The sequence below is a fragment of the Aulostomus chinensis genome, chromosome 12 (genome assembly GCF_037954235.1).
Source record: "Aulostomus chinensis isolate RoL2024-O1b breed Wild chromosome 12, RoL_Achi_v1.0, whole genome shotgun sequence".
In the NCBI taxonomy this organism is placed as follows: Eukaryota; Metazoa; Chordata; class Actinopteri; order Syngnathiformes; family Aulostomidae; genus Aulostomus; species Aulostomus chinensis.
Genome location: NC_141331.1, coordinates 26378787 through 26393506, shown reverse-complemented (window position 1 = coordinate 26393506; position 14720 = coordinate 26378787). Strand labels below are relative to the sequence as shown.

The 14720-nt window shown below is 46.6% G+C and overlaps 1 protein-coding gene across 1 annotated transcript in view; it reads right to left on the bottom strand.

The window, feature by feature from the left end:
- The window catches only part of xpo4 (exportin 4), a 60521-nt gene that overhangs the window by 25367 nt on the left and 20434 nt on the right, over nt 1–14720 (bottom strand). The window contains exons 7-8 of the mRNA XM_086220962.1: nt 14336–14449; nt 1479–1636 (exon numbers count right to left, since the gene is read on the bottom strand). Of these exons, the coding sequence (XP_086077088.1) occupies nt 1479–1636; nt 14336–14449 (272 nt within the window). The remainder of the gene's footprint in view (nt 1–1478; nt 1637–14335; nt 14450–14720) is intronic.

The window sequence follows — 14720 nt, the reverse complement described above, 5'->3', positions numbered from 1 at the left end:
AATGTACGAGACAAATCAAGTCATCTTTCTAAAACAGAGTTAAATTTCCTATTAGAAAGACATCCATCCATCCATTTTCTACACCCCTTATCCTTTGAGGGCTGCGGGGGGCAATCAGGGGTTCAGTATCTTGCTCAAGGACACTTGGACATGGTCACCGGGGGAAGTGAGGATCGAACCAGCGACCCTTCAGTTGTGAGACGGCCTCTCTACCTCTGAGCCATTAGAAAAACGTGTTCAAAAATCCTTTTTATCTGATGTGGTAAATCAATGAAGGATTCTGATCACGAGTCTTCAATGTTTTGTGACGTTTGTCCAAATTCAGACTTCATGTGATTTACACTGAAAAAAGCTTTTAAAGGCAGCTCAACATTGTCTCCACTAATTTAGCTTGATGTCGTGGGAGTGGAGACGTGAAACTAGAGCCTTTTTCGAAAACCTTTTCTGTCAGAATCGTGATCATAAAGGTTTTACAGAATATCAATCATAAGACTTTGCAGACTGTGGAAGGAGAACAGCAGAGAGATGAGTGGGACTGATGGAAATAGGTGGACAGCAGCTAGCAGACGACAAAAGAAGGTGGCTGAGGGGTTCGAACATCGAGCTGCTCCCTGATGTCAGCTCTTGGTTGCTCAAGATGTCTCCTCTTCCCTTCAAGGTCCAAGCAGAAACACAAAGACCACCACTTGATTCAACAAGCTGCCGTCAGAGTGAAACCACCCCAACAACACAAGGGACTGCCCTGGAATTGTGTTGCAATAAGTCCCACTAGGTCCTTAAACATGATCCAGGAACCCAGATGTCGTGAGCCTCGTCAGATGCTAGGACGCCATAAGGAGATTAACAGTACAGGAGACAGGATATCACAACTCTATCTTCCATTGAGCCCCCGGTTGCGTCTCCTGTTTCTTTTACACTTGTTTATATTATTACCGGGAACAGTGCCTTACTTGAGCTGCACCCTCTCTCAAGAAGCCACGGGGGTTCTGCCCCATTTTTCACTGTGATTTTTTTTCCCAATTCACCTTCATTTGCGGCTAAACTTCTTCAGAAGAAACTCCACGTTTCATTGGTTCAACCACTGCCCGGCCATCACGGTGACCACAACAACACACATCCTGCATGAGCTACGAGGACGCAGAGGAAGCAGAGGAGAAGGACGGTGAGACTGGTAAACCGCATCTCTGCTCTCTTATTATGAGCAATGTGAGATCCATGAACAAGCCAGTGAGGAATCAGAGGGACTTCGACGGAGACTTCAGTCTTGCTAAACTGGACCGTTGCCGTGTTTCTCAGTTCCTGACTACGTTTGTACGACGTAACTATATGACGTTACACCTTGCACACCCCGTTGGGAAAAACTGCCAACACAGATTCAACATCCCACTGGAGTGACAACAAATGGGAGAAACACGAAAGTCTACTCCTGGACTAGCAGGGACAATCCACTCTGCTGTGACTGACTGTGGACCACTGACCCGTTGATCATGCTGAGCAGACCCTCCACCAGGTGGGCCAGGTAGGACACCTGAGCACTTTCATCTGGGAAGATGGGCCCATGCATGGAAGCCAGCTGGGCAAGGCACTGCAGGGAATCCTGGGCCATGTCTGAGTCCTCCCGGATCTTCCTGTGTACCTGCAAAACCAGAGCAGATGACATGTTTGTCAATGTGACGTCTCCTGGGACGAAGAAACCATCACGTCAGGGTAGAAGAGCTGAGTCTTAAACAGGTCATTCTCTGGATAGTGACAGATGTACTGAACAGACTCCTGCATATTGTCAGTTACTTTCTAATGTACTGAAAACACAGATGGTGTCGGTTTTGTTTTTATAACCACCTTGAACACGAGAAAACAAGCTCGAAACAAAGGAGTTTTCTTCTTCCATTTCTTTTTCAGTAAAAATGCAAAGCAACATTGAGCAAACACCAAGGCGTACGTGACTTGAATACTCACTCCCACGAGCACACGCATGACTACAAGGCATCTGGCCATCATTCTTTTCTCAGCCAGGGTCTCATAAAAAGATAAACGTAGACTAAACTCTGAATGCTTTCAAAGCTCTGAACAAGCTGATTGAGAAGGACATGACAGGAACAGAGGATCTGCTCACAGAGGAGTGATAACAAAGAAACGTGATGTGGAAGGTGTTATTTCAGAAGTGTTGATGGCACAGAGTGCCCCTCTAGGGTGGCATAACGAGTATTCAGAACACGATCGCCAGCAAAACACCGTGTCATTTAGCAGAGACGGATCAGGTTATTTCTGAATGGCTACTTCGCGTCCCTTCCTTGAGTTAATGATGCTCCTGTAGGCAGGATGCTTCTGACATTAAGGCAGCAACTAACAGTTATTTCCACCATCGATGAATCACAATGGATCAACAAGTTGGTCTATAAAGTGTCAAGAAAATTAGAAAAATCCTTCTTCAATTCTCCTGAAGTACAAGTACACAAATCCTAATTATGAAGCGTGGCCAAAGGAAGAACGTGCGCAACTCAGAATGACGAATACTTTTTGTGGGACTCGTCTGCTCTTCAACGAGGGATGAAACCGCATGAACTTGACAGGCAACACAATGGATTCCACTTGTATTTGAATATTATTGGGGTATTTGTTTATGCCTTTATTTGAAAGCAATGACAGAGAGACACAGAAAAATGTGTGAGACAGGAGAGAAAGTGAGTGACGTGCAGCAAAGGGCCACACGCTGCTGAGGCAAAACATGACTAAAATCACACACCATTTCCTGACAGAAATGAAACTCGGAGTAAACCTGAAACGTCTGTTGTCTACGAACACCACTAGAATTGCTATCAATGCGATCAATGAGAAAATGTTCACGTACACCAAGAAAACGGCACTGCCTCAACATGCAAGTTTGTCTTGTTTTCATCATGGAACGGCACAAGCAGGGCAATTTGTAGAACACCAATGTGAAAATGATCCTGGCTGTGTTAAACAGATTTATTACAGCGTCTTGCTTGGCCCAAGTTGCACCCCCGTCACCACGGTTAGTGAAGATCAGCCTGGTGGCTTTTGCGTAATCCTGCTAACAGACAGGCAGACGAACCCACACAGATGTGGGTGAAAACTAAAGCTCATTGGAGCTTCTGCCTTTTGAGTTCAATTGGAATCATATTTGGTACTTTTTCTTTTTTAAATGTACTATTCATTTTTTAACTAAAAAAAGATGGGGCTCCTACGGTGGCTGCAGCAGGCCAACAAGAGACAGAGCAAAGCAACTTGAACTGCAGCCTCCAGGTCACAGACTGCCGGGGCTTCTGCCTACAGCAGCATCTTCAGCCAGCAGACCCCGACACACTAACAGTTTACATGCAGTATAATGTGGGTTGTTCAGTCTGACTTCTCCTCCTATGATAGAAGGCAAGATGTGACTTGCTGATATGAGAGGTCCATGCTGGTAGACAGAAGTAATGCTGATCAGGTAAATGAATTCTAAACTTTTCATTTCCTTGGTTATAATATAAATCTGAAAACCAAACCAAGCTTAGACTGAGCGCTGCAACAGATCCCCCTTTAACACAGAAATGTGGTTTGTCCTGATGCTGATGTACTTTTATCAGCAACGCTTGATTCTAATTAAACCTGGCGCTCAACTCAAAACGGTGATGCTGCCTCATTCTCTTGTCAACACTTTCACAAACAGATCGGCCGGTACCAGGCAGGGTTAATACTCACTGCTGTAACCCACCACCCAGCGAGCTGGGGTGCAGTAAAATGGCGAATTGTCTCTCCTCAGATACGCTGACCCCGTCTCAAATAGTCTCTGCGCTCGTTTGAGCCCACCAACAGCGTCAGTAAAACCTGGAGGGGAAAGATCCGACTCCTGATGGCAAATACCTACTAGATTAGACTAGAGTCTCATCTCAGCTCTGAGAAGCCAGTCACTTGTGGGATTTGGGGGTTATTTGGTGCTGAGCTGTCACAGTCCAACAAGAGAAGAGGCATTATTGGTTTCAACACAGTCCCAGACAGGCACACACATACAGCAAGGTGGCAGCGGTAACGGCACTGCAAGTCATCACAGCCTCGCAGCAACATGTGTTTCCACTGACGGTACTATGTAGACATCTGGAGCTCGACTGCTTCCCTCCAATGAGCTGCGGCTCTCTTCCCAGCCTGTCCGAGCTCTTTCTCCCGTTCTTGTCCTCTCTGCTTCTCGAATTGTCCTCCTATTAAATCCAAAGCGAGTGCTTCTTCAGTGGCTCCACAAACTATGCCACCAGTGCCTGGCCCCATTGCAGAAGCAATCAAACTTTCAACCTCCTTCTCTCGATGATTCTTCCTCCCTCTCTCAAATCCTCTCACTTTCTCACTACCTATCCCCTGAATTCTCCGTGCCTCTCTCGCTCTCTCTCCCTCTCTCTCTCTCTCTCTCTCTGCTCTCCAGCAGAGTTGCCTGGTTGGTCGTAACCCACGCTGCTGCCTGGGAAGATATCTCAGATGCTAACGCGGCGTAGCCACTGTAGTCCTACGGTGCTGCTGCTGCCCTCTTCCAGAGCGTGAAGTCATCCCCTGGAAGAGGTTAGCGAGAGGAGGGAGAAGGCAGGGGGGTGCTGGGTGAGTAAGCGAGCGAGACTGAGAGGAGGGGTGGGAGAGGCCAAAAGACTGAACAGCGCAGCTCTGAAAAAGCAGCTGCACTAACGAATGATCCATGGGATGCCAGTAATGTCAGTTGCCTTGAGTCTGACTATAGTTAGAGATACACGACGGATGTGTGTCAGTGAGGGAGTGTGAGACGAGTGGATGGATGGAAGGATTGAGAACAAGATACAATAATATGAAACATCTTGAGAATGCTGACTGAATGACAGCAGATTTTGCACACTGATTAATCAATGGATAGCCCAGAATTAGCTGCTGCTGTAGGTGCCTTCGTGACAGTTGCTCAGTCAGTGCTGCTTGTGTTCGCTGAGGTGCTGGACTGAACTTCCCACCAATAAAGTGCCCACAGGCTGGGAGATGCCTGACTTCGGGATATAGATGTAGATGTTCTAGATATAGATGCTCCGAACAGAAGCTTGCCCTTAATGGACAGCACATCTGAGGCACTGGCGGGTCTCTACAGCGCTACGATATTTGATTTAAAACAGTCATTGCCAGGGTTGGAAACTGCAGCAGGCCAATCTCAAATCTGGATTAAAGTGGATATTTTGTGTGAATGAATGCAGTCAATAATGTGTGCCATGAAATCTGTCTTTTCTTTTATGGGTTTAATTAAAGAGGTGCAGGAAACTCCACTGACGACGTACGGAAGTTTCAATCACAGACGCAAGTTACATGTCGTCCCTGGCAGAACTGGGGGGCCCTGCTAGTATTCACACATTTCAATTTTCCTTTTAGAGGAGAGCCAACAGTCTCACTTGTTAAAAGCTGACAGACCAGAGCTTTGCTTACAGTTCAATACGAAACAAAACTATGAGCACATTATAAAAACATGAAAAAATAAGTTTTCTGATCAAACAAGCAGAAGTTGAGAGCAGAGCTGGACATCCACCGTGTCGGTGGAGCAGAGTTGGTCTTCCATCTGCTACACCAGCTCTGTCACACGCAGCTGCATGCCAGTCGTGGTTTTTCAGCAAAATGCACTGCTATTTATACTGCTACTTGTGCTTTCCATGATCAACTTGTCTGTGTGCCTATTGATCATTTCAACAGGCTCACAGGAGAATGGACGCAACAGCAAAATGTCAGAGCACAAACACATCAAGGCCTTTAAGAATCATTAAATATTTCATAAAAGTCAATAATCTTATAAAATTACCACTGGAAGCCATAATTTCCTCATCCTAATTCTCTCCAATGAAGCGCCTTGAACAACTGACTGAATTATGAACAAAACATCAAAGCATATGAGAGATTTTTAAGATTGTAAAATCCATTATTCATTATGGCGAATGCAGGAAGTTAGCGATCAGAACCCATCGCCCCCCAGCTCCGACCAGAGTTCAGCTCCCTGGTGAAGCAGCTCTCGGGTTAAAGTGTGGAACAGCAAACAGCTAAATGGCAGCATCCCTGGATCATGTGGGCAGATATATCAAAAAAGTGCTCACGCACAGCTGAAACATGTCCAAATACTAGTCTGGATGAAGTATTGCAGTACCAAATGCAAATGGTATTCTACAGACTAAAGAGAACCGTTTGGTACTGATTTAAAAAAAAAAATTAAAATCAGAATAATGACACAAGAATGATAATTTCTTGTGTCATTATGAATCATACTCCAACTGCAATTATCAGTCAAAGTAATCTTGAATGTTTTGTCAAAATCGTTAGGCTCAAAAGATAAGGAGACTTTCAAATTGCTATCAGACAAAAGTCTTGAGGTTCAGGTCCTGAGGGAGGGGACGGAAGATAGAGACGAAGAAAACTGAAGGACAAAGAGGAGAGGAAGGGATAAAGCATGATGACAAGAAGATGAGACGGGGAGGAAAAGAAGAGAGGGACAGAGTGAAAACGAGAGGACAAGAGAACACGGAATGATATTTATAGAAGGAGACAAAGCCTGGTGTCTGTTTCCTCGGGGCCTCACAGGCTCAGCTCTCTGTTTTTGCAAATCAACACTGTGATTCCGACTTATTGTCTTTCATTCTGTCTTTTCCACCATCACTCTCCCTCCGTGCCCCCCGGATGGATTACAGCCTGCCAGCAGGCCAGGTCAGACGAAACTCATGGGCCCTGCTGCAGACTCACGGGGCCGCTACTGCAGACTCACGGGGCCCCGACTGCAGACTCACGGAGCCCCTACTGCAGACTCACGGGGCCCCTACTGCAGACTCATGAGCCCCTACTGCAGACTCACGGGGCCCCTACTGCAGACTCATGGGCCCCTACTGCAGACTCACGGGGCCGCTACTGCAGACTCACGGGGCCCCTACTGCAGACTCACGGGGGCCCTGCTGCAGACTCACGGGGCCGCTACTGCAGACTCACGGGGCCCCTACTGCAGACTGACGGGGCCCCTACTGCAGACTCATGGGCCCCTGCTGCAGACTCATGGGGCCCCTGCTGCAGACTCATGGGGCCCCTACTGCAGACTCATGAGCCCCTACTGCAGACTCACGGGGCCCCTACTGCAGACTCATGGGCCCCTACTGCAGACTCATGGGCCCCTACTGCAGACTCACGGGGCCCCTACTGCAGACTGACGGGGCCCCTGCTGCAGACTCACGGGGCCCCTGCTGCAGACTCATGGGGCCCCTGCTGCAGACTCACGGGGCCCCTGCTGCGGACTCAATGGCCCCTGCACTCTGCACTGATTCGGTTTACTGGCACACAAACAAAGCTTGCACCTGCAGCCTTGTATTCCTAGATGAACTGATAATATGGTGAAGGAAGATGTATATTTGGGAATTCTACTGAGTGAAAAGATCATGACTCCATTCAAAGTTGGAGGTCTGAATTTCACAGCTTAAATGTCCAGTTTCAAGCCCTCCAGGAGCAGGGCAGCAAACAAACATGGCTGACTGCAGCACAAAGCTGTTTTGCTGGGCACCGTTCCTCTGCCCTGCGCGTACACGGTCCACCATTGTATTGAGATGTTCCTGCAGTGTGCTTGTGATGAAATAAACCCGATGCATCTGGTTGTGTTTACATGTGGGTCCACACTCCAAAACAACTTAATGCTGCTCTGTAATCACTCGGCCAAAATGAAACTAAAAATCCAAAGCAAAATAAACAGACAAGAACACAATGCTGAAGCCAAAATTACAGACATTTGTGGGCCTCAGTGTGTGTGTGTGTGTTTTCTTTCCTGAGTATATGCACTGTAATCATGAGGTGTTAAGGACAAAAGCAGTTTCTTTTCAATCTTCTTTGGTCCACTTATCTCCAACTCTCACACATCTTGAACATTGCATTCTCTTTTATTTCCTACTCTAAATTGTAATTGCCAGTTTCTTTTTTTCCTTGTTTATCTTCCCCTTAATATTAACCTTATAATCTTAAAATAAATCTTAAACTCTTACCCCTCCTTTCTTTTCCCTCTCATTCTACCCATTGTCTTTCTCTCTGCCCCCCCCTCCATCTTTGAACCGTCCTTCTCTAAATCTCAGAGCCATAGCTGTCAACAGCACCAGTAGAAAATAGATGAAACCTTGGGGGGGAATGGCACTTGGTGCATTGCCAAAATAGCTGCTACACACTTCTTAATTATGAAGCTGACGTCCTCAGTATGAGCTCCTCCTGTCAGAGGTGAGATTCCAGCTTCAGGTCTGATCCCTGATAACCATCTGAAACTGCGCCTCAGCAGAGCACAACGTTAATCTGGAATTAGCAACAAACTCCATCTTTATCTCACGCTCGGAGTCGCTAGAACGTACGCATGCGTAGCCTCCGTGTGGCACAGCGATCTGGCGGCATCGTGATTCCTGCTTGCATGTCCATGCATACGGCTGGACATGTTCTTTTGAACGTGACATTTCAGGAACGCCGCAAAGGAACTTCTTCAGATTTGACACAACATCTACGTGGATGATTGCAAGATTTTGGTGGTCAAAGGTCACTGTGACCTCATGTTTGTCCATTCTCACGAGTGCCTGGAGAAAATTTCATTCCATGTGGCACAAACTTCCACCACACGCATTCATTCATTTCATGTTCGACGTTTAGGGTCGGGTTGACACCTGGAGCTGACCAGAGTCGTGTCCCTATTGTGAAGACACAGCTTACATGAAACAACAGATGGTTTCTCCTTCAGAATAGGTTCTCTTGTAGTCTACAGATTAGGATTGCTTTTTTTTTTTTTTTTTTTGTCTGAAGAAAAGTGATCCAGAGAAATATCAGATAATCCAAAATTACGAACTAGCTCATAAAGAGGAGCTAGAGCAGGGAACCTTTGTGAGGTATAATTGGACCAAAAGACAAAGATCCCTGTGTGCACAGTTACAGTGGGAGCACCAGTGGTAGGCCTGAGAACATTCCAGGGGAGGGCCCACACCGAGGGCTGTGAGGATGAGGTGAAGTCAATAGTGAAATTAGCTTCCTGTTTTGCTGATGGGTTTATGAGGACTTGAGGGATGTGCTATTGTGTAAATGTCCTTGATTTATGAACATTGAGAGATGCATGAAAACGCAAAGCTTGGAGTCAGGAGGGGAACTTTTCACAGCTGATTCAGTCAATCACGGGGGAGGGGGAATCTTTTGTTTAGAGCTGAGCTGTTAACTTTTATGTTTTGAGGTTTTCCAACAAATGAAATTGTTCTGAATTGTTCGATTGCAACAGTCAAGTACTTTGTAAAGCTATGAGGGTTGGACACTTTAAGTTCATGGTGCTTGAGTAAACCGGTCTGGGCTTCAACCTGTTTAGGGTAAACAATCGCACATTTTCGTGCCTTTACGTGACAGTTCAGCACACATCACGGGGGCGTACCACTCCGATGGTGCACTTCTGGCTTTACATTCAGTACATTAAATTTCCAATGATTTAAAAGTGTGTTTTCTCTTTGGGTGCTAAAAGTTGTCTGTCAACAAATCCAAATCAATAAATGAAGTGATTGCTGAACAAGTCACAACAGAGGCAGGCAGACCCGTGATATCAAAAACATGAGAATGAAGAAACATTACCTCCACTCCTGGAAACGGCAGCGCGGCGATAAATCAGTGTCATCATAAATGTCCAGGGGTGTCATCTATCACGGGGAATGCATTTTACAGAGGACTTTACACCTACTCAAGGATATGTCTAAGATTAAAGTTGTAACTTATACCTTTGTTGGAACTTCTTCAGCTGGCAGAAACCTTAATATTTTAGTAACGTGCAACTTGTTAGAAATTTCAGTAGAGTACAGAGGAAGTGTGTGTGCAGCACTTTGTTCAGCGCCGAGGGTTGAGGCAGGAAGGCTGTCTGGAGACAATGATGGAGGTGTGCAGCCAACAATCTGGTTCTCTCTTCTTTGGCGAACCTTTGCGTTTGCTGAATTAAATCTGGCCTCATCTTGTACCGGCTCATGAGTCGTTCTGCAAGATCCTTGTGTTTGCACATCCAAATCTTCCAGATATTAAAAGCGCAGTTCTTAATAACTAAATTTAAAAATGACACCCATGCCTGAATAGTTCAAATATTCTAACAAATTCTAGTGATTCAACATTTCTAATCAGCGCCCAAGACAAGTGGCTGCAGTGTCCTCTCAGGAGCCGGTTAATGGAAGAGTGACGGACACCCACCCACGGGGGGGGGGCCGAGACCCCCAGAGCCTCTCAACAGGGTGACGAGTATCTGTGTGTGTGTTTGATGGGTGGGTTAGTGCGGTTGTTAACAGGGGCCCCTAATCTTGGGGCCGATCCCTAATCCTGCCACTGGTCTGTTGTGGATTGTGACCCTGATGGCGCGCGTCTCTATGAACCCCCTTCTCTGTCAAACACACACACACTCGTCGAAGCTTGTTCCCCTCACTGCTGATGAGACACAGCAGCTGAGACAGCAGAGAACCCCATTAAATTGAATAAATACACATGCGCGCACACGCACACACACAAAGACAGTGCACAAGCTCACTATGACATGGTCCCACAGAGAGTGATACGTGCCAACACACACAGAAATGCACGCACATGCACACACACTCAGACAGCTGATGGTGCCACAACAGCCTCCCAATAACAAACAGTTGAGCTACTAGAAATACCAGAGCGAGAGATGAGACCGGAGGACTGAAAACTGAAACCAACACAAAACACATCCTGTGGATTCCAGCAGCTACAAGAACAGACCGAAAAATGGCAGACATTTTTATTCATACCGAACTGTCAGGATCGAACCGTCACATCAGTGGCTGAGCTCCTGTGCTTGTATATCGCGCTCAGTCACTGTGAAAAACAGATGACACTTCCTGGTGGAGCTGGTCTGCACAATCAGACTCAAGCAGGCGCCCATTAACCGCGTCGATGAAGGACAATCATCAGGCACAGTAGAGAAGCGCATTCACAGACTGCCGTACCGTTTCTATCTGCCCCTCCCATCCCCGTGAAGACAAGGTGACGGACCAGACAACGAGTCTTTATCAAAATGGAAAGGGAATGAATGTTTGTTCCTTTTTTAGAGCTTCTTTTTCTCTATTATGCTTTTAAACCACATGGGACACACGAAACACATGAACGCACCAATCAGAAACACTCTTTACACATCAGGAGGTTGTGATCTGACAAACGACGATCAAATATTTTCATACATTTATTTATTTTTTTTTAAAAGGCACAATTTCCCCGTCTTATTCATCAGTCAGACCTGCGAAGCGCAGCCGCAGTGGTGAGTGCAGAGATGTGTTCATGACCTTGAGGCTGAAACCACTGCTTCGGACAACAGTTCCAAACCTTGTTCTTGTGTTTCTTTATGCTGCTTTGGGTTTGAATGTTTGAGTGGAGACATTCATATTTTGAACATGTCGATAACCTATGTGCATTCTTCTGGATAATCATTTGTTTATTATACTATAAATCTTACTATTGTGCAAAAAAGAATTGCATTATGACTTTTTCACCGGATCGTGTCATGAAACAAACGCTTGATTCTTGAAACCTGTTTTCTGGAGTCATTTTTGGGACAACAGAAACAAACAAAGCTCCAACTGACTAACATCAGAAGTGGACGTGAGCCCACAGGAGCTCTTGTTCCTTAAACAAGGCTAAATACACTGGAGCGCTGAACTGATGTGTGGTGCTGCTGTGTGCTTTTGTGTGTTTTTGTGGGTGTGAATTTGTTGAGAGGTGTTCTGATCCATCAGGACAAACTCCCCCATAAATGTTCAACAAGGAGCAACACGCTGTAAGGGGAGGAGTCGGGCTACGAGGCGAGCGTTGCATGTGGCGTATTTGCCTCACAAAAGCCCAAGTTTGGATTCTATGTTTTGGTCAGTACAACTTCAAACAGTGGGTGGGGCATCAACTATCAGACCAGTGCAAAGACTCATGGGAAGGTCTATACTGCTCATTGTGTGGTATTGTAATCATTGTTTTGGTGACTCTTGTTCAGATTTTAATTGTTCTGGAACATAACTGTGTGTTGGTGGTCAAGAGATGTCAGAGAATTGAATTTGCGGTGCGTGGCCATGACAGCTGGGAGCATTGATGAAGCGGTGGGCCACACCCACATACCCACTCCTGCATCAGTCTACGTCACACGGTCACATTGTTTTCACTAAACTAGGAATTACTAACTGTCCCACTTCACTTGATTCAACGTTGAACTGGTGAAGCTTCTCAGTCCTGCGACGGTGCGTCACACATTTCCTGTGTGTCTGGAACCTTGAGCCACTTCTCTATACAACTGTGGGGGCCGTGTTCAGCCAATAAACCTTTGAGGTGAGTGAGCCAATTGGAACTGAGAATGTTTTTAAAATGACAAAACTAATATGAATTGGACTTCAAATTAAAACCACGATCATTACGAAGTACTTTGTTTACGTTTAAGAGACATAAAAACAAAGATTCAGCGACACAGAAATTTTGTCTTTCACGTCCGGCTGAAAATGTCCCGCTGAATGGACCTAAGCGCTCTGTCGGACCAGGGTCATGTGACAGATGGAGGTGTCAGGCGACACAGAAATTTTGTCTTTCACGTCCGGCTGAAAATGTCCCGCTGAATGGACCTAAGCGCTCTGTCGGACCAGGGTCATGTGACAGATGGAGGTGTCAGGTGTAAGCGTCCATGTTGCTGGGTGAACTGCAGGTTCTGAGTGAATGTTTGGTATCTAACCACTGGAGTGGAGTGTGCGGGGTTTAAACAGTAGCCCTTCAGCACTTGGCAATGCTTCTCCAACTCCAGGCCTCACATCCTCAGCTCGACTGCTTTCATCGGCTCCACTACTGAGTCTGATCGGAGAAATAGGAGACACAGTGGAGGCAGCTTCCACTTTCATTGACGCTTTCAAGAGAAAACATAAGCCGTCCTCTCATTGTCTCTCATGTCTCAATCTATTTTCTGTATTTCTCCCCGACTGTACGTCACCCATTCAAGCTACCAATCTGGCTCCACCGCCCTCTGGTGCTGTGGCGAGCACCTCGGACAACAAAAAGCTTCCTCGGTGAAGTGGAGTCCTCGGCCGCATCCTTTCAGCTGACGTGGGGAGCTTCAAGGAGTACACGGGAGGATCACACTTTCCCCTCGGGCCCCCAAACAGGCACCCTGACCAAGCAGAGGAGGTGCTGGAGCAGGACCGGGACACATCCGCTCACCCAGTTTCTCACCTGCAGACACAGCCAAGGGTCTCCACGCTGAACCAGTGGCCCCTGTGTTGGCAGGGAACAAGACAGCTGGCTGCACTCCCTCAGGAACCCTCACCGGCATCTTTTTATTTTTCTGCATTTTATTCTTTTTCGTCTGTCTCGTATCTTAATGTTCAAAAGTATCGAGCTTGCTTGGCATTTCATATTTCAGTATTTTTCAATCTCCACCCTGTATTTTGCTTTCAGACTCAATTCAATATTTCTACGATCCATCCGTTGACGTGTCAGTGTGTCTGTTTTGTTTTTTTACACTGATCTCATTCTCCCCATTAACGACCCTCTGTTGTACTGTACTACACAGATTGATTTGATTGATTGATTGATTGATCTACCAGAGCAGCTCCGGACAGGTAGAAGGTCGTAGAAGAAGCCGGGGCAAAGCGCTCCACGGCAGCAGCCTGCTGAAGGCTGAGCCGTGGAGCAGTATCTTGGGTTTGGACGGATGCTGACAGGAAGCTGACCGGTTTGTTCCACACGTCTCTTCCACACCGTTTACTTAGCCAGCGTGGGCCGTCTCTTTAAACACACAAGTCACTGCACAAAAATACACATTTGCCTCACCGGGCGGTCCTCTGAACAGTAACACAATAACAGAACCCCACTGCAAAGTACCCATAAATCTACTAAATGGTGCATCCAAGAAGCCGACAAAACCAGTAAAAACCTAGATGCGCCAGAAAGGCAAGGTCAAGTGCGCGGTCGCTGTCGACATGGAAAGGCAAACTGTCATAAATAAACCATCTTCTAGGAGGTCAAGACAAAATTGAAGACGTAGTGAGGGGGAAGCGGGGCACAAGAAACTAGTCATGGAAAAATTAGAGCTGGAAAGGCTGATGATAAATATGGCGCCACCTCCACAAGAGACAGCTATGGATGGAAAGCAGACAGACAAACGGACATACTGGAAGAACTGAACACACATCAGGAAGCACGGCGTCATGACGGAGGTTTCATCGAGCAGAATCAACGCTCTCTACCAAAGTACAGATTTCATAAAAATTCAAAGCTGTTGTGAGCAAACTTTTTACATGTGACAAATATTCCCTCGACCTGCACATCACCTCCAAGACAGACGGGACAAGATACTCACGGTGAAGAAGAGGTCCATGACACGGGTGTCCAGCAGCGCTTCCCTCCACGACTCTGTAGGCTTGAGCGTGACGTTCTGCGTGGCCTCGAACATGGCGATGTAGTGGCGCCCCAGTGACCCGCCGTCAGTTAAGGCCAACAACAGCATGAGGAGGAGGAGGAAGATGAGGAGGAGTGCCACAGAAAAACACCAGCTCCTGTCACTACACTCCCTCTCAATGGGTATTTTGGGCTCTGTGTCAGCGGTTTCTTGTGGCGAGCAGCAGAAAGTTCTTAGTCACTTGTTCACTAACGTGCCCTCTCATTAACCCTGGGAACCTTTATCACACTAAAAAGGCTTCTCAATGTCTCTTACCCTCCCCTGCTTGCTTGCTTTGTTTTTTCCT